General features: G+C 47.0%; 1 protein-coding gene across 1 annotated transcript; it reads right to left on the reverse strand.

Annotated features, from left to right (window-relative positions):
• Positions 1 to 235: 235 nt before the first annotated feature.
• Positions 236 to 21,457, reverse strand: LOC131281241 (cuticlin-3). Its single transcript, XM_058310509.1, has 6 exons — positions 21,416 to 21,457; positions 16,333 to 16,378; positions 13,692 to 13,924; positions 757 to 1,365; positions 511 to 660; positions 236 to 433 (listed from the first exon to the last, which is right to left on the reverse strand). Exons 1-6 carry the CDS (start codon positions 21,455 to 21,457, stop codon positions 236 to 238), a joined length of 1,278 nt encoding a protein of 425 aa, XP_058166492.1.
• Positions 21,458 to 27,468: the final 6,011 nt, after the last annotated feature.

The following is a 27,468-nucleotide window of genomic DNA, read 5'->3' on the forward strand; positions in this document are numbered from 1 at the left end:
GTGTGACGGGAAAATCTTAACTGTTAGGCTCCTGCTGTCGTTCGCCAGTAGTGGTCGTAGTTTCGTAAAAACGGTGTTGATGTGTTTTGTTTTTTTTTTTCAACTCAAATAAAAAGGCATCACAGAATGAGCGCATACTCCAGCGTCGGAGCGGCGTCGATAACCCTTTCGTTTCTTGTTCAGTTTTGTTTCGTTCAATTCAACCTCCCTCGATGTCGTCGTGCTCTACCATGCATTAGCTGCTGTGCGAGAAAGCGGTGTTCGTGTAGGGACCACTGTAGATGGAGCTGCCCGAGTTCGACACGGATTTGGTGCTGCGCCGGGCGACGATGCACATCACCGCCAGGACGACGGCCAGCATCAGGCAGAGGCCGGCGATGGCTATGGCAACGGCGAAACTACGCTGGGACACGCAGATGGCGTCGTCCGGTGTCTGTGCATAGAGTAAGAAGAAGCAAATTCGATAAGCATTGACGGGCGACGTGAAGGACGGACGACGGTGTGACCTACCTTCTCCTTGAACACCGAATCGGCATCATCACTGATCACCTCAGCGTTCTCGTTGACATGCAGCCCGGAGAAGACCTCGATCGTGGCCGGCTGTCCTTCTTCCTCCGTTTGTCGTTTCGTGCGTCTGTTTTTGCTCGAACAGCTTGGCGTCTGCAGGGAAAGGAAGAAAAAGCAAGTAAGCACAGCCATTATTGCGCTGAAACATGCCCGAGATCCGTTTATCGACAACGATCTACGCGATCTTACCTTTTGACAGTCGGGACTGTCGAGAGCGCACAGTTTGACGTTGCACTGGTAGTACACCGAGGACGTGTACGGGAACTTGTGCGCCGGGAAGGTGACGGTGGCCTTGCTCCGGTCAGCCGTGTACTCGAACGGACCAAGGATTTCACTGTCCAGCGGGCAACCCTCGTCGTTGATCAGCTTCTGCTCGCCCCAGCCGAGTCCGTCCCGCACCAGGCAGTCGGCCACGTGCAGCCCGTACTGGTCCTGCTTGTCGATGTTGATGACCAGGGTCAGCGGATCGCCAATCTTGACGTTCTCCGCCAGCTTCTCGCCGGTGAAGATCTTCATGTGGCAGGCAGGCATCGCCGGCACGTCCTTATCGCCATCATCGCCAACCTTTGCCAGCTCCGCATCCTTGCCATCCATCGAGCGACCATGCTCGCGCCGATCACTACCCCCTTCCGCGCTGGTCAGTGCCTGCGGCCTGCTGTCGCTCCGATGGACGTTCTTCAAGGCCGCCTCGCGGCTCTTGTACCGGCAGCGTACGTGATAGCCCCGCCCAAGATCAGTGACCAGCTTGAGATGCGGCTGCAGCACAATCGTGTTGAAGAACTCGATTCCGCCGTCGTCCTGCGTGCGAAAAGTGAAATCGAAGGGTCAACTTCAGCAGGTTCGAACCGATCGCGAAATGGCGCGCTCTTAATGCTAGACGTCCCGACGAGACGATGGAAGTAATCAAAAAGGTACAGCGTGCACCGTGCGTAATGAGCTGTTCGGTAATTCGGTAATGAAGGTATTCTTGGCTATTCCCTTCCCACCAGACCATCTGCACGCTGATGAAATTCTTGCAGTCGTGGAATCCTAATCAAAGGCCTCACTCACTCTGCGAATCGCCAATCGAGGGCCGGTCGTGAGCAACTTTAATTAGCACCATTGCGGAATGTGTGAGAAGTGGAGTGAAAGATGCAAAAGCTCTCGACAACAACAAAAAGCCTCCCGTCTCAGATGGAGGCCTTCGTTTTGTTTTAATGAACTCGAAACAATTCCATCATTAGCAATTAGGGAGTCGATGTGGTCAAGTGGAGTAGCAAGCAAAGGTTTTCTTGCAGTACAAATTTCTTCTGTCGTTAATGGAGGTATATAATCCTTTGAGGCTATCAAATATTTAAGAAGTTCTTATACCTTATTTCTCAATATGTCGTAACGATTTTTACGCTCCTGTACTAAGCCTACGAAAGAAAAGTATTTATCTCCATCTTGTGCCTAGCTTAGACGGCATAAAACGTGACCTCTAACAGGCCATCAAATAAATGTACCTACGAATTAAGCAATCAAACATTTTCGCACCTCACTGCCAAGTTCATGAACCTCGACAGTGCCGCAAACCCTACCACAAATATTCTACATATTACAGGTTTCGTGTAAACGAACCCATCACCAGTACGCCCTCCATCTCCGCCGAATTTGGACAGGCTAGCGTCTAACTGTACAACGCCCGATTTGGAGGCGAGGCCGCCAGGGAATGACAGCGGCGGACCGTGGATCCCTGATAGTCTCCCTCCGTCGTTCTTGATCTTGACTTCCCGAGAGCCAATGTGTGTTCCCTTTTCGATCGGCTTATAAACGGTTCTTTTGATTCGTTTTCAATTAGGTTCTCCCGCGCCTACGTTCGGAAATTATTTCATCTTCCAGCGTTTAGAGCGCACATTTCGTGGGCCGTTCGTGTAGGAAGGCATGACGCACGCGGGGAAATGGCGGGGCCGCTTTAGATCGCCGTCTTAAGTGATATGAAATAGACAAAAGAATATAACAAACATCCTCAAGAAGGAGAAATCGATCAAACATTACCCATCGGCGCTGAAACCGAGTAGGAAAAGAGATAGAAAGGTAACCCCCAAAAGCAACACATTCGAGGTGTTTCAGGTGTGAGAAATCAGGTTTGGTGAAATTAATTTATAAAGCTGATGAATCATTGTGGCTCCAGATTCGGAGTCTTCCGATCCGTCCCAGGCTCCACTCGCAGTCGAAACAAACCGTGGGTTCCATCCAACGGTCGACAACAGTAGCACGCGGGTTGGCGTTGGAATAGATTTGATCAGGTTGAGGCGGACCACCGTGGCCGTTACGCTATGCTCTCCCGAACACACTTGTTCATGCAGGAGAAAAACCAAAATAAATTAAGACCGGAATCGAACCTGCCACGGTTCCACATTGGGAGCGTAATATTGTAAAAGTTGTCACTTTGTTTCTGGCTACGGTTACACTATGGACGGTCATTTAGATCAACTACAGTGGATTTGTTGCTGGGAAATGGCGTCACCTGTGAGTCCTACCTGTCAAAAACACTGTACCAAACCTGGGAACTAGACCCTCTTTTTCCGCCGGCGACGCTCTAAGAAACAATGGAACCCACTTCCGGAAGGGCTGAACATCAGATTTGAGTCCGTCCGTTTACCGTTTTCGATGGCACCGCCATGAAAAACCTCCCCCACTCAGTCCTAACCGTCCCGGGTCGCTGACGACCTCACAGCGATCTCTGACATCACGCAAAAGCCTTTCGGTGCCCCTTTCGAGCTGGGCACCCAGAACATGAGATTTCAGTAATTACTACTTGAACGGTGACTTCCGTGTAGGTTCCATGAAACGGACCGAGTCATCCACATCATCACGCTGTTCCAACCGATGTTTGCCGACATCTGATGTTAGTTTCGGGTTTGTGAGTTTCCGTCGTCGACAGATATAAATTGCCTTTTAATAGTGTCCATTCGAATGGTGAGGGTTTAAAACTGTTGCCTCAGTATGATAGAGCACGTTGTTCGGGTTTATTGACACAGCCATTAAAATGCACTTCCACGGTTCGGTGCACCCCGTAGTGCAATTTGTTACTCAATATCACGTAAACCCTGGCTCCCCGGCCGCTTCGGTGCTCCTTACCGTATCAATATTCATGTACACGATTACTGATTACAGTGGCTTTCCGTTTCGGAAGCATTCACGCCTGTGTACATTATCCAATCGTGCCAAATCGTAATCGTCTGGCCATCGTCGACTAACTCGTTCCATGATCCTCGAGCGCTTCTTCGGGTCCACCGGAGCATATCGGAGAAAGTTCCCCTGCATAACTCCACGATCGGCTTCATGATTCGTTCAGGGAAAGATCATAAGGCGATTCACCTGCGTAATGACCAATTGGGACCTTTCACCAAAAGTATCGGATGCTTCCAATCGAGTCAACCGTGAATCCAGGGGTGATCCAATACCGAAGTGGTAACATCTGTGCTCAATCATTATCGCTTATCGCGATTCTCGTGCGACGCTCCGGAAGACGTTCGCAAGGCGGGTGGAACGAGCGTGGTTGAAAAATCGGTGCTTCAAGGTCATCGACAAGCTTTTGGAAGTCTTGCCAGTACCAAAGAGAGAAGGAGGGGGTCTACTTTCTCCATACGCAACCACCGGCGTGTGGCCGGCGTGCGGAAGGAATCGAAAGCACGTCTTGGGAACACTCCAACGCGGCGTACCAACAACCGTTACATCGAGACCTGACCCTCTTCTTTTATTTTTCACCGGGAAAGGCTTTTTTCTCGAGCCAGCAAAGAGCCCCAAGCTGCCCGCTGCGGGAGGTGGCCGTGCCGGGCCATTGTAGAAAGTACCCGCCGATGTTACCCGATTCCGGGACGCCTTCTAGCGAGCCATGACTCCGTGTGGTTTTCGCCCTCTCCTCTTCGTTGGGAGCCTCCGCAACAGAATTGAGGTTACGTCGGTTCCGCCACAACGCGCGAGAAGTCACGCGAGTCAAATGCCCAACCAACGCCGATGATGATGATCATGGGTCGTGGCCTCGTTTTGCTTTTGCTCCAGAGGCGAGGCTCCGTTCCGTGTGCTCCGTTCCAGGAATTGATTCCCGTCGGTAGCCTAAGGTTCCCGAAATCGATCGAATCGAAGCCGCTCCAGTGTTGCGGTGGAGAACTCGCCGTCACAATCGCTGTTCTACTTTACGGCTGAGGTACATTTGTTCCCGATTTGAAACTCCCATTGCGGGCGGAACGTACCCTAACACCGGCGGGGTTGTAGGCAGAATCGTGCCGACTACAAGACTACGGTCGACCGACTTCTGTTTCTTTCCCCACGAACAACGTCTTGATCGCCACGGAGTAGGAAGTTTTGATCGCGAGACTTTGCCCCGGGTGTGTCAGGGACAAAAAGTTGTACGACGCTGGGAACTGGCACTGGTGCTGGATCGTAGCCTCGTTGGAGTCTTTATGCAGCCAGCAGCATTGTTCGTGAATTGAGGCCACATCACGTCAGACTACGGCCCTTAAGAGACCGGAGCACCGGTTAAAAGTCCGGACGAAGGCTTCGACGTCGGAGCTGCCTCTGTTTTTTTTTTCTTCTGATCTCGATCTCCTGTCAACCTCTTGGTGACAAACGAGGCCCATACCTCCATGGGTCGCATGTTTACAGTTAGTTCTACCTACCAACGCCCTTCGGGGGGTCCACCACTGATCGTATCGATACCGGGCAGCCCGCGTTTGGGAGTCGCTGGGAGCATTTAGGGAAATTATGCAACCATTAAGGGTAATGTGTGTTGGTTTACTTCTAGGGCACATTAATGGCGCCATTTATGCCGGCGGCCATTGCGACGCTCGCCCGAGCATTTGCGTATTCCTTCGCTCTATCTTTCTCGCACACTAACACACACACACACGCGTCCGTGGATTGCTAAAGTGCACAATTATCACAATTACACGGTTGCGTAAGTCAAACACAGGAAGTTTTCGGTGATCTTTTGCCACCGATACCCTTTGCGCCATCCGCCGCGAAATGGTTGTCGAGGTTTTTCTTCCCGGGTTTTTGTTTTCATGCTAGACCCAGGCACTAGGTCAAGTTCCCCGAGCATTCGCCCGGTGTACCGTTAGGTTGATGTGGTTGAATGTTTTTTACTGTCCCTCAAGTCGGACCAACCCTACTCCCCACTCGCAGCTCGCCGCTTCTCTGGGAGAGTTCATAAATATTGACGGAAGCATGACAGCCGCGGAGGACCATCGGATACCGACGACGAGGGACGTCTGCATCGAGTGGTGTTTTTACAAGCACCATCCGTCTCAAACGAGAAGAGGGGAAATAGGCAACGTACGAAACGCAGTAAAATAAAACGCTTCGGGATGATTGCTGCCGCTCACCGGAACTGCTGCGAATCGTGGCGCTCGGTCGCGTCTCCAAAACGCTCCCGCCGTAACGACGGGAGACTCCCGTTGGGTGACCCTTTTTCTATTTCTCGAGTTAGCGCTTGTTACGTCCGTTGTGACGCTGTTCCCTAAACCATTAAAAATTTCATTTCCGTCTTTCCGTGCGACAGCGGAAAGGATGGTTGTAAGTGTAGAGAGGGTAGGATGGAGGAATATGGACACGACAGAGACCTTTTTCTTTGTCTGGAACTTGGGGTTGGAATGTGCCCTTAGATTTCTATGACGTAAAAGCCTTTGCAAAAGACAACAATATAATTAATACACTATTTTAGCAAAAACCTTGCGAAAACACGGTCAAACCATTTGCAAAAACATGATTAATCAAACAGAGTTCCAAAAAATATTGTAAGAATGTATAAACCCGAACTTGGAGATACCCGGAAAGATTAACCTTCAAATACAGCATTGGAAATTACTTCTAATTTTAAAATTATCAACAAAATCGCCGAAAATGTCCATCACGAACCACAAGAAGTTGTTTACACTGCCCAAAAACCTCCGTTCGATTCCCGTCCAATTAAACTAACAAGTAATTGATTTTGGTTAACCCCTTCCCGGGGTAACTAGCCATCGTTCCCTCCCAACACAGATCCAAACTCCTTTCTGGGCAATGAAGCATAAACACATAACGTTACCACTTTTCCCACCGCATCCGCGCGTAGCCCGAGAATGGTTTGTTTTGATGCTGGTGATAATTGAAAAATTAATCAGATTGTCCGATCATTAAGAAGAACGTGTGGTGGGGATCGGGGATTACCGAAGGTACTACAATTTCTGACGCATGGATAGCGGATGATTACATTCACCGTTAGTGAAGCAACCTGGCTTCCCTTTTGCGGAGTGCGTGTGAAATTTCACTCGTCTGTCTTCCCGGTGTGCGTTTTATTTTATTGTAACGTTTCTAACATCAACTCAGGTAACCTTGAAGCAGAGTTTTTGGGACACGTGTTGTTGAAAATGAAGAAAAACGGTGTTCTTGCGATTTTATGGATAGAAAGCTATCCTCTTAAGGTTCTCAAGTCACTAGCCCTCTTGCTTGTCCCAAAGAAAACGGTAATTTTCTTCAATTACCTCTCCAAACTGTGCTATTTTCCTTCATTTTGCCATGTCGACAATGTCACGCAGCTTCGGTAGGGTAAATCAACCGCAAATCTTTCAGGGCAATTTTTGGAAAGCAGAGCTAAATAACAAACGCGTCGTTCTTTAGAGAAGAAAAAACTCCGTAATTGCTCTAGCGGTGCTACATCAAAACGGGAGTTGGGCTGACAAGACCTCATTTCATTAGTCCCATTCCCGAGGACGACCCGTTTCCAGGCAAATCGTGGAAAACTATTCCCCCACCACCGTGAACAGGAGCATCCGGAACCAGCTGAAGAATGGCATCGACCCGTCGCCCTCTATGGGACGTCGATTTTCCGACCCAGTTACTGTGCGCCGCCTTCCCAGGGTTTCTTCTGCCAACGTGAGTGGCTAAAAGAAGATACCAAGAAGTACGACCGGGACTTCGAACGATCGAGTGACGGCAAAACGGTGGTGCGAAAACAGTAGCGGCAACCTACGGCTGGAACCGTTTGCTCGACCGCTGTGTGTTAGCTTTGATAACGATCGAGGTTTAAATAAAAAAAAACCTCCACCCCAGCCCAGTCCCAGTCTTTTTGCAAAATCCACGGTTTTCTTCTGTCCCCTCTGGACGCGAATCCCCTTGGTGTTTTTGTGACTATGAAATACTGGCTTGGAGAAAAAGAGCGCGAATGAATGATATAAACCTCCCACTGGTTTAAGATTAACCGACAAAATATTTCACGAGGCTTGTTTTCCTTTCTTTCGTTCGTGTTACTTTTCCGTGTTGGCAAAGAATTTCCCACATCAGCCAACGGTCAGCCATTGGATGACAACGGTTGCTGTGAACGGCGAGTGATTTATCGTTGAAAATTTCCCAGCACTTTTTCCCTTCTTTTGGATTGACCTTGTCTTCTAAGTTGAGTCACTCCTCCGCGTTGGCAAAGCAAACACGGTGTTGAGAAGTTTTCTTTTATTTCTGCAACGGATTGCAATAATTTCCACTGCAACGGTTTTCCGAAATCAGCAACCTAGAATTATCTAGGTTTCGAGTGCCACGAAACGGACCAAGAATTGTGAGATCGGCATAATTGTGGGATTGTTGTTTTTTTAAATATATTTTGAACAAATTTTATTTAGGTTTTCCTTTTCTTTCCTAAATCGCTACAACTGTAACCGCGATGAGAGCGGATCGAGGCGTTTACTATGCTTCCCAACAGTCGCAGCAGGGTCCCCCCTGAGTGATGGTCATTTTATGAGCACGATGATAAGGTTTAAATTGAGCCATCAAGGTGCGAAAGAACAGTTGCACGAGAATGGATTGTGTGTTTTGGGGCCAGTATTTGCAATTCTTATAAGCAACCCACCAGCTTCATATGGCATGGGCAAGAGATCACCATAAGCCATTTTTAGCAGAAAAGTGAATTCAGTAGAGAGAGGTTAATTTAGAGTCTGCTAATTTGAGCAAAATAGAATGATTTACAACCGATTGAAATTCAGTATCAAAAGTGATAAATATAAAGTTTTTGCTAGGATTTTCATTTGTGCAATAATTTCTTATTTGCAATTTTAATATCTTCAAACCATTTTTCCAAAACTGTTTATGATTTTTTAACATGAATCCTTGTCTTGCTTGAAGATAAATGTATTCAACTCTGCAAATAATTCTGTAGATGTCAACATTAGAAATTACAAAGATCATTTTTGGAAAATTTAAACATTAAGTACAGATCCAGTTTATTCTTCGATAGAATTCTCTGAAATCAAGCTAAATAAAGCTTGTAGGAAAGAAACATTGCAGGATTAAACGAAAGCTTTTAATATTCTTGCACCATTAGAAAACAAAGATATGAAACAAAAATATACCCTAATTCGAATCGGATTATCTGCTTTTCATCCGGTTGTTTCCCCCCAAAATGGCAAACCTAAAGGGATGTTGTTGTAGAGTGTAAGAAATCAGTTTACAACCACCATCTAAATGCTTTATGAGTATCATCTGCCGCAACACTGACATAACGAGAACACCCGTCCCTCCTTTATGTAAGGGTCCGGATGTCCGAAAACATCAATCCATCTCACGAAGGTGAAAGGCGTTTTGGATCGATAATCAATTCCTTCGTTGTACCAGAAACAAACGCTCCACGGGTCACCGGATCGTTATAGTGGAGCGCAAAAATGAACCGCCTCACCGAGTGGTCAACATCATCGGAGCATCGGACATCTTGCACAACCAAACTATGATTTATGTATCGATATCACTGGCGATCGTGATAGTGGTGGTGGTGGTGGTTATGGCAATTTTGCGCACGAAAATAAAACCCGCCAGGATTGGGAAGTCCGCTTCGGTTGAACGCTTCATCTTTTATTCAGCTGTTTTATTGATTTTGTTTCCGAACGTAACGAAACGTTGCGCGATCGTCGAGCGTTTTCGAGCCGCACGAATCCTGCCGAGAGGACGGCCTTGTGAAGCGACGCAACGTTTATTGAAACAAAAAAAAAAAGAAAAGGTTTGCAAAGAGCGAGTGGAAAATGTCAGCTCCATCTGGACGACCCAAGCCAACTGGACAACGCGTGAGGACTTTGGTGTTTGCACACACCCCTTTCATAAGCCGTCCGACGATGGCGAGCGCCCGGTAGGACACGGTGGGAAACTGGTTCGCAGACGCGAAAATACCAACCGGGCGATTAAACAACCTCCGGGTGCCTGGCCTTTTTTGCTCACTCAAACAGACACACACACACCGCTCTGGTCATTCCCTCCGCAAAGCCGTTCGGGGATTAATCACGAACCGCACTAAGTAGCCATTGGGTTTTTCTGCTCGAAGAAGGTGGAGCCGGTTGTTCTGTGGCCTTTTTTTCTTAGCTCGAAATAAAAATCGAACAAACCAAGCTCGCCGATTGTCAACCGACCTTACAACCGGTCACACAGCGAAACCCCACGCGTTGATCCCGACCATGCTTGTCTGTGTGCGGCACCGCGCCACCGACCAACAACCTTGAGGACGATTACGCCGTGGCGCCTTTTAAGAGCGGCCCTCACCTCCCACCCTAAGCTAACGCCGAGTTACGAAAGCGTTCGTTGAAGCTTAAGCGGGCGACGGAATTAAACCTTCTGGCCGCTTCCTATTTTGGTCCGGCGACCGTTTGCCCAACTTCCTTTGCCCGCCCGCTCCACCCGAGGAGATGCCGAGGATAAACTCATTACCATCTCGCGCGTCTGTTCAAACGTGGCATTGAGGTGCTCAAACAAACCGTCAGAAAAAAAACACCCCTCCACAAGGGCCGGCTGTAAAATAAGCACACCGCAATGCGGAGCGAACAAGATACAGATCGTTTGCGAAGTCATTTGCATTTTCGTCCATCTTTCATGTTTTTCTTTTTTACGTGTCGTTGCGTGAATTATGTACACCGTCATGTTTGATGGTTGGAAGGTGGTGTTTTCCTTTATTTTCTCGCCCCAGCTGTTCACACGGCGACGAGCTAATGGTAATCGTTAAACCGATGATCATCGATAGCTAGCTCTGAGGCCTTCATGCGTCTGTGTGCACCTCCACCACCCCGTCCTTTACATTGCTTTCATTGTCTTACGGCACAAATAAGGTGTTACCATGCTTAAGGCAATTCGAAGCCGAGGGCCCTCACAACCTTCGATCGTGGCGCGCGGAAGTCACCCGGTCAGGATCGGTCAGGGTACACAAACAAACACAACACACACACACACACACTTCGTTGGTGAAACGGTGAGCGAGAATAAACATTCTTCGCCCAACGCGACGCCAACGTGCGTGCTGATGATGGCCACCCTTTTCGCGAAGGCGCAGACATTTATGTTTCCACTTTTTGCCCCCCTTAAACCCTCACCGTTTCTCCCTCAAACCACCCGGATGCAATCCTAACAGGCTGGCAGGAAAGGTGGTGTCTGAGCGCGCGCGTAGAATTAATGAAGGAAACATCAGCGGGACGGGGAACAATCGTACTTGAAGAAGAACTGCCTGCAAAGCTATCGTTGGTAATACCCGTACTTTAAACCACTAGCGCTGAAGCAGTTCTATTTCTGTCCGTATGACGTGATGAGGAACCCTGAATCGATGACGAATCGTCGACGCTGGAACGTTGCAAATGAAACTCCTTTTTTGTTTGGTTGGAAAAAAGGGAACGATTTCAATTCTTCTTTGAACGATAGTTTTCCATAATTCGTCATCTTCGCCGTAGTTGAGCAGTTACTTTTATCTTTCAGAAACTTTCTGCTATCTCTTCAACCGCTTGAACTTGACCTGTTAATTGATACGCCTTGCCGTAAATTGTGGATCAATTTGAAATCGGGGCATTTTAAACAACACCATTAGAAAAGATAAACGAGCTTGTCCGCAGTTTTGACTTTAGAGCATCCGCTTTAATCCACCAACTCGCCCCGGCAGTGAGTATCTGTTTTTTATCTATTCTATTTACTCCTGCACGAAGGTAATAACTCTCGTTGCCATTCGTTTCCGAACAATTGATCGTTCGTAACGATGACCACCGTGCTGGTCCATGCCGAATCAGGCAAACCGGCCGAAAACCATCCATTATAAGGAAACAGGAAGTGTCCGACCGTAGGTGGTGGGTGTTTGTCGATTGTTATGTTCCTTTTTAGATGGTGTTTTTTTTTCTTTTTACTGTCAATTAATATTGTTTCTTTTTGTGCCCGCCTCCCTTTTCCTATTGAAGGGAATTTTCAAACGCTAGAGAAGAAAACACGAAACAAACAGAATGAAATCGCTTTAAAACACGCCTGAGTGGCTGCCGGTCGGTTAAAGGTGTTATTACACCATAAACGCACCTTTTGACGCGGCTCCAAACACCGCCAAACTACGCGGAAACTGTTGGCGGCGAAGGAAATAACGAACGACTTCAACGCTTCCATAGCGGCGGCGGTAAGCGACGAACCTGCCATATGTTTTTTCAAGTCGCCCGCGTTACGCTCGCTGAAGAGCGATTCGTTTCGCGTTGATGTCATCGGCGGGACTGTTCGAGCTCCCTCGAGGGTATGATCATCATCGTTGGGCGGTGACGGTTTGATCAATTTTCTTGCGTCGACCTTTTTTTTCTTTCCGTTCTAATCTAATCTAATGTCCATTAAGCATAACCGTATGCCGTTGTCGTTAAAATCAGCTCACTTGCGTGGTGGTGGAAGCACCTCAAACATTCCCGTTCTAACGATTTCTGTAGCTTCCGAGCCGCCCTTTCCGTGTTAGTTGCTAGACGATCTGTAACGAACGAAGATCCGTAGGGCGTATGTAGAGCATTGCGAACCGGTACCACATGTTCGTGGAGGTTCGGTATGCGCATAAATGCATGAGCACATCTTTGGCTCCGGTAGGAACAATTTTGCCATGATTTAGGCAACAGCAGTAGCGCCTTTCGATCCGCTGCATAATCCTCACTAATGCATCCGTTCTTCCAAGAAAACGCCATTTCTTTTCGCTTGTTTCTTGTTCATCCAATGTTTCTTTATTCATAAAAATTCACCGTATAAACATAACGAGATGAAAACATGCTAACCTTGCCATATGGTGCCACACGTTCTAATTTTCCTTTTTTTCTTCTAGCACACCTTGTTTTTAATTCTCTCGAATCCATTTCCCATTGTGAACAATCGACTACATCCTAACCAAAGGCGTTTGGTCGGCGATGCGGAAAAACATGAACCAAATCAACATTCCTTCTGGACGACATGTGGCTCTGCGGTCCGGGGCTCGTGTGTGCGACATTCTTTTCACTAACGCAAGCCCTCAGTATGCGGTGGACTCGTAGTTGACTCGCTAACAAGGCGACGATCAAGATCGGACCGGCGGATTGAAAAGTAAACACTATTTCTTCTCCGTTCGCGTTTGAAGCAGAGGAAACCTGATATAGTTTCACACCAAAGCGGGACATGGAATTGCATCGATATCGCTTTGGATGCCCTGCTTCGGGAAAACCACCAGCCGGGACAACTCATATCGGGCTTTCCGTGAAACCGCAAACGATGTCACAGATCTTGCGCCGGGGCTTCTTTCTCGGCTGAATAAGTCAACCAGGCCACGACACGTTTATCTCATTCCGCACTCAAGGGCAACCGGGTTGTGGGGTGGAGGGAAAAGGGCCCATCATTTCCGAGACATTTTGCATATTCATTCCGAGACGCGCATTTGCATATCTGCTGACATTGACATCGGGCTGTCAAACGATAGGCGCGGATGATAAAACATTCCCGTATTGCGCAACAAACGTTCGTCATACGGCGAAGGTTTTTCGTCATTCGTTTGGCTTTTTACGGTGTTCGTCAAGGAAATAACCCCCGCGTGGGACGACCTCCGAATGCGGGTTTGCCATGAACATCCGGGACTAGATTCAACGTCAACACCGCCTCCACAAACCGACCGATCCAATCGCCTTAGGATGACTTAGAAACCACCTCGAGGGTGTCGCGCACAATTCTGGCCTGGTCTATCGATTAGAACCTCCACTCAGAGTGGACAGCTTTGCGTGGGTCGTGCAGACTCATTCCAAATATGAGCTCTCACCCACCGGAGAACGGCTCGGCGGGGAGAAAACTGGTCAGACCAGATTATCTTTCAGGCGCGTTTGGGGACAACGACTGCTAGTCCTTTCCCAGCGACATCTACTTACCGTCTCGACGGGCATCGTGTTGCAGCTCTTCAGTGGCAGCTTGTACCGGAGCGGACCCTCCTGCTCGTGGTACTCGGTGAGGCAGGTCGAATTTTTCGCCAGCCCCTTCGGGTACACCATCCCGCTGAACTGGCCGTTCAGGTTGGCCGGTGCATCCTTGATCGTGATCAGCATCGAGCCCGTTTGGCATTGTATCCGTATGGTCGGTTCCTTGGCGAGTATCGTCGCTGAGCCTGCGGAGGGACGACAAAACAAAAAAAAACAAGGTATACATTGGTGACACGACAGGGAAATGGGGGCGTTGGGGCGCATTGTTAGCAGTCATTGAACTTCACCGTCCCACTCGGGGGGAAGGCTACTCCCTGTTGCCGCTCGTGACGATATTAATCTTCCCCGACGAACGGCAAACCGTATGATCCGGCGGTAAGTACGGTTTTGGTCAGCTGTAAATGCGACATGGTTCGATGTATTTTTTTTTCTTTTCCCGTCGGCGAACGACAAGAACGTAAGCCATCCACACAACCAAAGGGTTCGTGTTCTACCCGGCATTCATGTCTTTCTCCTTCTGCTACGCGAACATCCCGATGATCAGAAGCTTGCGCAAGCGATCCAACTCGCCGAACGCAAGCGATCGTTTGCGGCTTTATTGCTACCATTTATTTTAATGTCCAAGCAGTTATTGTACCTCCAGAAACATGACGGCCAATATCTTGGACGGCCGTCCTGTTCTTCAACGCTCCAGGCCCGTCCGAGAATGCATTCGATTACGTACCACCGAAACGGTCCGACACCCGTTCCAAGGGAGTCCGGCCGGCTGTAAATAAATCGTCGACGTTGGCGTGTGGCAAAACGAATTGCCAAACGAGTCGCTCGGAATGCCATTCCGGCTTTGTCCGCTGCTGTGGCCTGCTGGCCGAAAATCCCAAAACCCGAATAGATCACACACATGCGCGCCGTCACTGTCATTGACCGCCCGCGGCCGGTGGACAAAGTTCAACGGACGTTCTACACGAATATTGAATTACCTTACCGGGGATGTGTACGTACTTGCCAACGCTTCGTGCCTTTTTTTTCATTTTCCCTCCTTTTTGAACGACCATTTTGCTGTTTTGTTTCAAAGCATCTTCCAGCGGGAATGAGCAAGAATTCTCAGAGGCTTCTTCACCGGCTGCGAAGCTGCGGAAGTGCAGCTCGGCAAGAGAGTGTGTGTGTGTGCGTGTGTGCGAGGTCGGGCTTACGCTGGACAGATTTACGCGTTTAATTATGGCCACTCCGAAGGTTCCGATGCTCGCGAATACAGTTAGGTAGTAAAATTTATTTATTGCAATTACATGCACAAAGCAGTTCAGAGCCAAATTTACAACATTCGAAGGAAGCTGGCGTCGTTTAAGATGAGCAAAAGGAAGTGAGTAGATGGCCAAGACTAGTTTTACTTTTACGATTAATTTTCTATTGGCTTTTATTTTTTTTAGCACCTTAACACATTTAAGGTATGGAGAAAATAGAACTTGTAAAAGCATAAACAAACTATTTTACTTTGATTTTTATAAGCGAATAGATTATTACTTTGTTAACACACTTTTACTCTCAAGAAAATATTGGAAAATTAAATCACTACAAAGATGATTTAAAATTTCCGACAACCGAGTTATCGTTTCTCACGATAGTTTATGACGCAAACCTAACGGATTCTTGTGCATTTCCGAACGAACGATGAGCTGCACACGATCGCGGGGCGAAGCTAAAGGTGGCTCATCTCGATGAGTTATTGTTTTCGATGACTTTCTGACACGATCAGTGCGAGTACGGAAACCTTTACCAGCTTGCGCGGGCAACCCAGAACGCTTCTTACCTTTTTGTGGTACTTTTACCCTGTGTTCCTTCCCGAAACTCCATCATTCATGCGGTTTTGCATTAATTGCTTCGGTTACAGCACAACGCAACGGCGTTCGGTAGGTTCTTTTACCGGCGAAACCGGGAAGTCGATCCGTAAATGGATCGTTAAAAGTGGAAGCTCTTTTGAATGCCAGCCCAGCGCGGGCCCACTTGGTATGAAGTGCAGCTGCCGCCATTTCATTTTGTTTTTCTTTTTTTTTTGTAAGGCCACGTGCTCGGTCCCAAGTCGAGTATTGATTTATGTGCGAGCGGAACTGCTCCACCCGTGGGGTAGTTTTCTAACGGTATGCGACCGGCTGGAGGCGGGTTTTGCAGCCCAGCTTCGTTGCTGAAGCTCCCTTCTTGCCAGGGAAATGTTGGTGTTAATGCGCTTAAATGGACCGCGGGGTTGAACCAACAACAGATGCAACTTCGTTCCAAAGTACTGAGCCACGAATATTGCGTCTTAAAAGCATTCCGACGTACGTCACGGCGTAACGGGGATGAGCATGTTGGGAAAACATCGAAAAAGTCACCAGCAAGAAAAGTCTACAAAAATCTGAAGCTGATAAACAATAGCAAAACAAATGCGTATGTAATCTTTCCCCTTTTGTGTGACATGATCGAACTCGAACCTGCTTGCCGTCCTTCCTTCCTTCCGCGAGCTTTAGTTACATCATTCGGTGTGAATAAGATTTGTCACATGCGTGGAAAGTGTCCACAATCGTGCGTTTTTTCGTGCCGCCAACAATTACCGAATACTTACGCTTCATGGATGGAATCTGCGCGCCATGTGTGAAAGTTGTTATTGTCTGTGGAGAAAGAAAGTAAAACAGAGGGAGCGTTAGAAAATCCGAGTGCATGGTGGAAAACAAACGTGACGGCATGTATGCGAGAAGCCAAAGCAACACGAAAACTACAACAAACTATTAACTAACAGCGAAATGTTGTGATTCAGCGAAAGGGGAATAAATTTTCCACCATCTTTCCCTCGACCCTAGCGTACACGGTTGGAAATACAATCGTTATTCCCGGAACGGACCTTGCGAGTCGGGTGAGTGATACACACACACAAGATAAAAAAAAAGACGGGGAAAGACAAACGCGCAAACGTGCAGATTTCTTAGGCCTGTCCGTCAGCCCGTGGACTCGGACTGCTGGTGGTGGAAAAAATGTCCAACCAAACGTCATCGGCAACAGGGAGGCAGTAACGATTTGATTGTTTGGTGTTTGGAAATTGGACAGTGATAAATTCGCTCGCCAAAGGAAGCAAAGGGTCTCGTACGCGGTACGCGCTGCACGCCCAACATAAACCCCGGGGAGAATTATGCTGCGCTTTGGCTTGTACAACGCCCGCTCAAACAAGCGCCGTCCCCCACCGGTTGGGGTTCTCTTTTTTGAAAGTTGAAAAACAACTTATACCTTAGCTGTGGTATGATGGAGGAGGACAACCGGAGGGCACGGGGAGGACAACCGGGGCTAGCGCGAAGTGAAGGTAACGAACGAACGAACTAAGAAACGAACGTACGATCGAACGCGGCCAACACGGCACGGAGCACTTACACTACAAAGCAGTGAACCAAACCCCAGGGACACCCTTCGGTTGAAGGTTTGTTTTATGTCGTGCAATGTTGGGGCGGTGTCATGCTCTTTATGGGTTCCTCTCGGGCTCCCCCCTAGTCGCTGGCCACGACGACCGATAGCTATCGGACCCGAAGTTCACGAGCTAATACGCCCGTTTGCTTGAAGAAACACATCGACCGAACCGCGATCCAATCTTTGGGCACAATGTCTGGCGAAGAGGAAATCTCGACGGTAACCGTCCGGACGTAATCACGCCGAAGTAAGGGCCGGGGCCTTTCAGCGGGTTCAACTTTGTTGAGCCTAGTACTAGCGACGGCGGCTTACACCGATCAGGGCGGAATGTACCCCTTAGAGAAAGCCCACCAGCTCTTGAGCGCCGACGGAGACTTATCGTATGTGAGTGGCGTTTTTCACGGAGATATGTCAAAGTGCCTTGCTAACGGTATACCGTTGCTTTTCCAGAGCTGCGGCCTTAGGAACGCTCCAAACGGCGGTTCCCCCTAAGGTTCTGGGTCAACCACCGCGGAGTGGGTGGTGGGAGAGCGGCGCACCGATCGATGTCGACCACGGGCACCAAATGCAACGATCACGACTTCTTCCTACCGGACCGAACGGCAAATTAAAATAATAATAATGAAGAGAAGAAAAATAAATTGTCCAACGTGGTGTGGCGGTCGGCGTGGAGTTCCAATTTTCCCGCCACTGGAATAAACATTCCGAGAGAAGCTGAGACCCTCTGAATGTGTAATTTCGCTTCCAACGAATGGATTCCGTTGGAGTTAGGAGTTGTTATTTTTTGTAATTTTCCACACACACGATGCGAGGCGTCAAAGGGAAAGGTCATCGTAGGCCACAGCAGGTCCGTTTCGTGCGGCCATTGTTGCGCGAGCGTAAACGGTGAAAATTATGCCCAGGTTCGTCGTCTCCGTCGTCGTCGTCGTCGCATGTAATTGCACTTCCCGGTTGCAGCGCCAACGGAATCTCATTCCCTGCGAGTTGGAATCGCCGGCTCGAAACCGAAGGACGGGAACAGTTAGAATAATGAAACACATACATGACTCATCACAATTTCGCAACAATATGAGGAGGAGCGGGAATACGAACCTTCTCTTCCTCCAAACTCGGACAATGGTCAGTCGCGGGAGCAACGTTTCGAATAAAAAAAAAAAGCACCCTTCCCAAGAAGATTCTTGAAGTGCTTCTTCGCTTCTCCACGCAACAGTAACAACAATGGCAACAGCTGGGTCCGGCTAATAACGAAACACCTCGAACGCTGATCCGCGTGGCCACGCGCGTTCGGAAACGTGAGGCCCAGACGGCGAACCTCCCGAAAGGGCCGAACGAACCGAGCCCGTGGACGGAGGCCAGCTGTTCACTGACGTAACGTAACAATGTAGCCAATTTGCATCGAAGGCCCTCATACGCACATACCCTCGCCGCAGCCTCACCCCTGTTGTGGTGTAATGACTCCATCTCGTGATACAAAGTGTCCCTGGCAGGCCGCATCTTTTTTTATTCCCCACACATCTTCTGCCGAGCCAATTGCGAGATTGCACTCGTGGAGTTATTCTGCCTTCGGAAGGCGCAGTTCGGTAACACAATATACAACGCGTACCGCCGAGCTACCGGACGGCTTCCGAGTTCCTCGGGCCGGGGGTGGAAAACTGAGAACTCATTACACCACATGCCACCAGTGGTGGTGAAAAACGCCACAGGTGCCGGCCGGCCCTGTAGCCACCGTTTCACGGTTGGATATCGATCGAAATGGTACGCTTTTTATTCACCGGTCAGCTCAAACTCCCTCCCCTGGGGTGGATTGACTTTAAATCAAACCGACTTCAAAGCAACCGACCGACCGATCCAGCTAATTTAGACGTTTGCAGTGATCTTCTTGGTGGGATTACTTTCGTCAGCGCAAATCGGTCGATCGGAGCGACAGAGTGTTCTTTCGATTATTGCAAATAATTAACTCCTCTCGACGGCGAACAATCATTAGTTACCTGGAACCACTCTTCGGGTGGAATTCTTTCCCTATCCTCTGATACTGACGTCGTTAAATAAACATTTTGTCCAAATTCGCCAACCAAATTCCTGGCCCCGTGGTGGTGATAAACATCTCAACCGAGGCGAAAGCTGTCCCAAAACACGTTCGAATTCTCCTGTCAAGAACTATTCCGACGGATCGTGATTTCTTCTTATCTTATGTTTTCGATATGGTCGTAGGCACAGTTGTTCAACCCTTGAAGGTAAGAAACAAGATGTTTTAAAAAAAATAGCTTTTGAGTACAAACACCAGTTGATTTTGAACTTTTAATGAACAATAAATTTGTAGGATATATTAACTCAAACAAAAACAAAGAAATATTTTTTTAAAAAACATAAACATTGCAAAATGGGTTCGAATCCCAACCCGGACCCTCCCCTGTACGAGAGGACTGACTATCCACCTAAACTTACGGTAAAAAGTCTCGTAAGCCCTTAACAGGGCAGGCATGACTAACAAGGTCGTTACGGCAAGAAGAAGAAGAAGAAGAAACATTACAAATTTTAAATTTCTTGGAACGAATGACCCAAAGAATCCTCGATTTAAAGGGCAGGATTTTTAATTTGAAAATAAAAAATTTACAATATAACTTCCTCAGAGTATTTTGATTAAAATAAAAGCATTAACATATTTTCAACTGCTGGCATTAAAAATTGGTTTTGAAAATGATGACTTGAGGTAACTTTCAATTAAAATTAATTTAAAGGCTTCATTGGAACAATTTAACTGTATTATTTAGGAAAATAATGTTTGCACAAAAATACTAGCAATCTCGAACAAAATAAAATTATTCAAGAAAAAAGCTTTTGTTCATCTTTATAATCATCATCTTTTTCAGCTTTATAAAGCAGGTAAAATTGATTTTGGACAATGTGTTTTCTAGTAAGTTGCCAATGTCACACAAATATTTACACTTTGCTGACACTGCTAAATTATGTTGCCTCTTTAAGGGTTAAAAGCTCGCCTATCTTTCTATCCAGTCGGGCCATTAACACATCGCCCGAAAAAAGCGTCGTCGTCGTCGTCATTCCGCGTTGCCCTACTTACGGACAGGTTCCACCACGACACAGGCCGCTCCAAAATCTGTCGATGAACCCGAGCGTAGGATTTCGGGAAACGTAACGCTGCTGGTGGGGTTTTGCAACGTAATCCCAATGGCCACCACCCCTTTGAGGGCGGTTGGCGATGTGGTACGTAAAACCGTTTCCATGTTAACCTTGCCCTTGCCCCGGTGGGCCGCCGTGTCATTTACATACCCCGATGGCACGTCTTATCTGGATGGCAGGAAACGTTCTAACAACATCACAATTCCTTCCTTCTCGTCCCGAGATTGAAATCATTGCGAAGGGGAAGGAAGCGGCGCCCGGGCAAGTGGCATTCCATCATGTGGAAGTCTTGACGGGCTGACAGTGACACGCCGTGGAGCAGAACTATCGCCCGGGTCCGATCACAACCGTTGCTTTTTCTTTCTTTTTTCCACAAACCAACGTTACGTCACGCGATGCTTTGACGTTTCGCCCCGAAGGGAGACAACGTCGGCGAACGTCGGCGAACGTCGGGGCTTCTTGGCGCAGCTGCCAAAACGACCACCGTGGCCACCATGATGGCGGCAAAGGCTTTTCTTTCCAAACGGGTTTCCAATACAACTCCTCCGACGAAGCTGATTGAGTCCCATGGAGCTGGACGCATTCGCAGGCCCGATCATTATCATCGCGATGCGAATGCTCAGCTCGAAAACTCGTTGCGCAGTCGGGCAGTACAAAGTGATTGGATGATGATGGTGCTCGGCGGCCGCCACTGCGTCCGGAACGTCGTCTTGGTGGCGTCCTGACGGTTGTTATCTACCGCATGGTTTTCTCTCGGGACCCGCCAGGAACCAACAGGTTGACTGGTTTGCCTTCCGAACGGGACAACTTTTGCACGTTTACTGTTACCGCCGGCCGACCCGCGGCCCCGCCCCTCCGCCGCCCATTCCCGGGTGGCATCCCGGGTGATTGGGGTTTGACTTAATAGACGTGCGCAGTTACTCGTCGGTATCGATTCGGCCCGGACACACGCAACCGGAAATTAAAACCACGCAGCACCCCGAGCGCAGCGGCCGGACGCCGGCGCAAGTTTGATGAATTTCAAAAATATGGGCCAACGGCACTCCCCATCCAGCCGCGTTCCAAACCGGTGGTGCTTCCGGTGAAATGGTTTCGAACTTGCGCCGGCTACTTACCAAGACGTAAAATATCGTGCTAACTATCGGGTGGATCTCCATTTTGATTTCATTGATGTGTCTGCAAGAAAGGGAGAGAATAGAAAAAAGGGAGAAGGGTTAGAAAAAGGTGATTAAACTATTGATTGAAATGCATTTTAAATACCGTGATACGATAAAGGAAAGGAAAGATCTCCGAATTGATAGAGAAAGCCTCCACAATGTTGATTAAGGTTAGCTTGATTAAATTTATTGCCAGAAAACACAAACATAATAGATGATGCTTTTTCATACAAAAAATAGATCTATAATACAAGCACCCATAGATAACAAAATTTACACTTTCTTAAATGATTTGTTTTCATGCTGATTAAAATTCGATCTTTTTAAGACTCAGCATCGATCTTCATTTTAAGGTTTTCTGATACTTTGTTTAAAGCTGGTGAAATCGAACTAATTTTAAACATTATAAAAACAATTCTTTAACGTGTTCAAAATTTAAAGATATTATTTAAGCATTTGAGCGAGATTTTAAGTCATTCTCGCTACCTGGATTAAATTTATTGCCAGAAAACACAAACTTCAATAGATGATTATACAAAATTTATACAAAAAATGAATATTTTCAAACAAATGCCCAAAAATTAGCAAACTCGATCATGTTAAGATGCAGCATCACTCTCTATTTTGGGTTTTTCTGATACTTTGTCTAAGGTTAGTGAAATCGAACTAGTCTCAAACGTTATAAAAACAATTCCTTAACGTGTTCAAAATCTGACGATATTTATTTTCACCCTTTGAAAACAAAGTCGGTTAATGGTAGTTTGATTAACTTTATTACCAGAAAACACAAACTTAATAGATGGTGCTTTTTTTCAAACAAAAAATTGACATATTTAAGCACCCTTGGATTTAAAACATCGCATTTTTTATTGATTAAATCGTTTATTTGCATGCTGATTGAAAACCAATCTTTTTGAGATGCAGCATCGCTTTCCATTTTAGGGTTTTCTGATTCTTCATTTAAGACTAGTGAAATCGAACTAGTTTCAAACGTTATAAAAACTATTCTTTGGCGTGTTCAAAATTTTAAGATATTCATTTTCACGCCTTTAAACTGAAGGAGAAACTTTGCCCACAACAACCGCGACAAACTGGTTTGCAAATTTAAAACCTGCTGCGGCTCGACGAGATGAGATCATCGAAAATTTCACCCGAAACGAAGTGTCATGCCGTGCGCCGACCGTTCCTCTTGCTGGCACCGGTTTCTTTTCATCCAAATGGCGAAAGAAAGTCCGGTGAGGTGGCGATAAAACGCGTACATCGAACAATGATTGTCATCGTCGTTGTCGAGGCGGAAAGCGGAAATCGAAACACCATACAGAACCCGTTTGGAATCCAAACGACACACGAGCTTTTCATCCAGCGGGTCATGCCGTTGGGAAATAGGAAATAGGAAACGCATCGCTTCGGCGTCTCTGTCGTTTCCTCCATCCTCCCATTTATGGCACACTCTTCTGGGTGGAACGAACGAGATGGAAGACGTTTGTTTGGCAACGAGCCGGAAAAACAGGCAATAGGCGCACCATCGGTGATGCCATGTGAGGTTTTTCCTTCCGCACTTCCGTTTTTTTCCGCATTTCGTAAACACACTCGCACACACCTGCCATCGGATACATCTTCCGTTCGGTTACGCATTGGTTGCTCCCATTCCTCTTGCCTTTTCAACCCACCCCCCGGCCGCCGCAACTCCAAGGGTGCGGAATTTTATGCAAACCCGAGCTCGTCTCGTGTTGCTCGATCTGCAGCATGCTTTCATGATCATCTTCGGCATGCTTTCACCCCAAACGCCGACGGGAGGGGTGGCCTTGTTTGGTGGTGGTGATTTATATTTTCCTTTCCTCTGCCATCGGCACCGGGCTCATCTCTTTTTGCATTGATTTATGCGTCGGCAAGTGAGTGAGTGAGTCGGTATATGGTTACCGAGTTGATGTAATAGCTGGGCAAGAGGAAAAAAAAGTGTGCAGCTCAAGGCACAGTGAGACATTTCACGTATACGGTTACGTATTTCTCTCGGAAGACGCACGAGTTGAGCCGTCGTTCATCATTCAATTGCGCTTGCGGAACGGAAGTGAATGTAGGTGACGCTCGATCGGGGAAAAAGTATTACAAATGCGTGCAGAGGCAAACCATTTTGATCACGAAATTTTGTTCAGCTTTATTTACTTCCCTGCTGCGATAGAAGGAAGAGAGTTTATTAAACCGTTTACTTAAAATAATACACACTCTTTCTTAACATGTGCCACGCTTGAGAGCATCCTCCATCGTAGCTTGGATGGAACGTATACAATTAATTATTGTTGTTGAAATAAACATCACGTGCCGCAGGTTCCCTAGCACGCAATTATTACCTTCTAAAATGTTATATTGTTTAATGATAAATTGCACCCCCCGAAGTGGGTAGAATTAACCAACCATATAGTGCACGAAGGTTGGTTTTCCTCGAGGACCTCTCCATGTCGTCCGGATTAATGGATGATCGCGGGGTCCATGATTTCTTAACGCGCCCAATAAATCATCGTTGAGGCCGGCGTAAGACATACCGAATCCATGATCTGATAAAGTTAGACATGGACGCATTGCGCCGGTCTTTCCACGCCATCAGCTGACCTCGACCAACCGCCGGTAAGAAGCTGGCGTCCTCAACCGCCTCCCGATCGGACACGATCCTCGTCACGATTTGCACGACGAAAAAAAACTGGCCCGCATCGAAAGAACTGGCCGCCGCTTTTGACCAGCAGTTTGCCTCGAGATTTAAGGAAAAAATAGGTTTAAAAAAAATGGCAACCATGCTGTAACCGCAGCTTACCTTAAACGGTCGCAAACCGATAGCGTGCGTCATGTCGCCGCGTGCCCAAACGGGCGATCGCGAGCCTTGGCCAATGAAAAATGGCCACGGAAAATGGGTGGTGATGCTTGAAAGCCCTGTTAACCATAACACTCACGAACGCTTCATGTTATGTCGGGGTGTTTGCCCTCCTAGTAACTCATGAATAGCATAAAATTCATGAACCTAACGATTAGCTCAACCAATCGGCAAAGGTACCGGAGAGAATCACGCGGAGTTTGAAGGGAGTCGGGCTGGTTGAACCTTTCCTTTTCATACGTTCGATATGATGACATGATGTAGGCGTAAATTGTAAGCTTCGATCGTTCGAATGCGCAACCAGTCAGGTGATGGAAAGCATTTATACACCTTGGTGCAGCTTGATTAACCAGATTTGCAACGTCCATTATGGGGTACGTGAAAAAGGGAGGAAGGACGTGTCTAGGGTAGTGTCTAAATGTCTTCTACTCCACCGCGTGTGGTTGTGTGTGGGTTGGAACGATGGAATGATGACAACATTTCCATTTTGCACCTCGAGCCAATTTTCATTTCTCGCTCGCGAATGCCTCAAAAAAAAACAGAGTGAGCGTTTGTAAAATATTCCACAACTGCCAATCAACCTTTGCTGCGGTGTGTCTCGGTGTTGCTATAGGAGGCCAAATTAAATCCCACCACCTTCGCGCTTGCTGCAAGCACAACCGATTGCATTCGAGTGCATTGTTGTGAGGTGCGGCGTCCGAGATGTGCGAAAGATTTACGGATGCGTGAAAGTGAAAGGAGTTAATGACTGGAACGGACCACCCGAACGGTGGAGTTAGGTTTAGGATGGCCGTATGTGTGTGTGTCTGTTTCTGTTAAGATGGCGTCAAACTCCTCTGCTTCCTGACAGCCATTTCCACCCACCCGCAATAACAAAAAAGCATCGTAAATAATTCACGTACGGCATATTTATCTCTCACTCGTTCGCTCATTTCGTTTTCAATGACCAGTGTTGTTAGAGAAAGGTTTAGCAAACAACTCAAACTGTCCACCGGTTAGTTTCGTTACGCAAGCCGGTTTGTTTTGCACCTTTCGGGGGGGGGGGGGGGGGGGGGGGGGGGGGTGCAGACGGTTTACGTGTTTTTTTTGTCGTAAGACAAACGACATAAGACGTGCTTGCATCATCGAGCGCTTCTTCAGCGGTCCGTTCTGCTGATTGCAGGGTCACGATTATATCACCAAAAAAAGTGTCCATCAACCCGGTTGTGGATTTGGTAGGCCAAGGAAAATTGATACTTTCAAATTCTGAACCACAGCTGAAAGGCGAAACAACTTTTAACTTGCTTGATTTGGTTGAGGTCGTGTCCTTCTTTAAAAGAGACTGTATTGTAAAAGTGTTAAACAAATATGTGATACATTTGAACAAAATGGAAAGTAGTTAAAACTTGGTCAAACCATAAAATCAAATCTGCTCCAAAGTAAACGAAAGACAAATTAGGTATAACGAGCCACGATTATCCAACATGCTTAAAGGCCACGCCGTGCCAATCACAACGTAATTTCCACGACACTTGCTCACTCGCCGCTAAAGATCAATTGTGCTTTTTGTCGACGAATGAAAACATAAAGCAAGTTGATCTTTCCCCGTGCGCACCGAATCTTGGCCAAACAATTATTGACATTTTCCACCGGCTCCAGAGCGACTTTGTTGCCTCCGGTCAGACGTCCCAAATGGCCGTGCGAAAGCCACCAGCCACCAATTTAGCGGTTCCGATCCGTCCATCCATTCATCCATCCAACCGACGGTCGGCTTGAGACAGTTTTGCGGGCTGGAACCCCGGGTTTGCTATGTTCAATGTCAATTTTAAAAATAATTATGATGTGATTTTGCCACGAGATGAGATAATCGCGACCGTCTCCAGCCGCGTGGTGTGTGCGTGAGGAAGCTAACGATGATCTTGTGTGTGAGCGCGCGCGCGCGCCAGAGCGCACTTCCAGCCTTAATTGTCGTCGTGGCGTCGTGCCGAGCGCGACTTCTGAGTTTTGTAGACAAAAGATCAACCACTAACCCGGCACTTGCGGGCCGTTGGGAGGTGCTCGGAGGCGATACGAGATACCCCAATGCCAGCATTAAGTGGTTTGAGATCCCAGAAGATGCCGCAGGTCTCTAAATGGTGGCATTGTCGGGAGGAACGCACCGTCGCCATTTCGGTCGTTTATGGCGAACCTGAAAGCTGATCAAGCCTGTTTCTTTCACGAGAGGTAGAGCGGGTGAAGCGTTCTAGGGACCCAGGCAGCAACAAGTTGAAGGTCCCAAAAACATATATTACACTCAACACTCAACTTGATATTTCTAGATTTATAACATTTCAACATCGATTTAGGCATTCTTTTTTAAGCAGGAATCAAATAAAGATTAAACTACCATTTTCCACAATTTTATCCCAAGTTTATAATATCGAAAGATTCTTTTTCAAACCCATAATTCATGCGGAACTTTCGAAGAGAATCATTTTGCACTGAAAGTTTTTTCGATGATCAAAATTGATGAGTAATTCAATTTTTAACTATTTAATCTAATTATTTTTTATGTCTTCCGAATACCGAAAAAGTTCTTGAAAGTGAAAAGTTCGAAAAAGAAAAGGTTAATACAATGTCAAGCATCATTATGATATATGAAAATATGCAGGGCATTGCATTTGCTGTTCCATTTCCATGATCCTCAAATTATTCTGAGTATTTTCCTCTTCTTCAAAACAATCCTCACACTGTTCTCTGTTATGTATCACTTAGTACATCAGTATTTTAAATTTTAACTTAAAAACTACAAAAATGTGACATTTGGTAACCTTTTATTAAAAACAACATATTTCATTTGAAAAATCCATCACGCATTTGATAAGGCAAGCAACTTTTTTGAAAAATGATAAAAATTATTCCAATGATCGATGATGAAGGTGAACTGATGATGACAAGATATTTTAAAAGATATCGATCCGATACCGATAATTTTATTATGGCATCTTTACAGCGATCACGATCTTGAAGATATACTTTAAGAAATATGCTTCGTCGGTACTTCAATGGCTATTTGTTTCACTCCAAAAAGGATTGAATGAACACATTCCTCCATTTTTTACTGTAAAGAGCAAAGTTGGGAAGCAAAACAAACCCTCCAACAATCCCGTTTTCAAACTGATTGTCGATA

The sequence above is a fragment of the Anopheles ziemanni genome, chromosome 2, assembly GCF_943734765.1.
Source record: "Anopheles ziemanni chromosome 2, idAnoZiCoDA_A2_x.2, whole genome shotgun sequence".
NCBI classification, from domain to species: domain Eukaryota; kingdom Metazoa; phylum Arthropoda; class Insecta; order Diptera; family Culicidae; genus Anopheles; species Anopheles ziemanni.

What these genes read in the sequence shown, in the direction of transcription:
- LOC131281241 (XM_058310509.1), bottom strand. Translation starts at nt 21,457, where the DNA reads ATGGAGATCCACCCGATAGTTAGCACGATATTTTACGTCTTG. An exon ending in GCAGATTCCATCCATGAAGC is followed by an intron (nt 13,925 to 16,332) that starts GTAAGTATTCGG and finishes GTCCCTCCGCAG; the next exon opens with GCTCAGCGACGATACTCGCC. An exon ending in ATTCGGTGTTCAAGGAGAAG is followed by an intron (nt 434 to 510) that starts GTAGGTCACACC and finishes CTCTATGCACAG; the next exon opens with ACACCGGACGACGCCATCTG.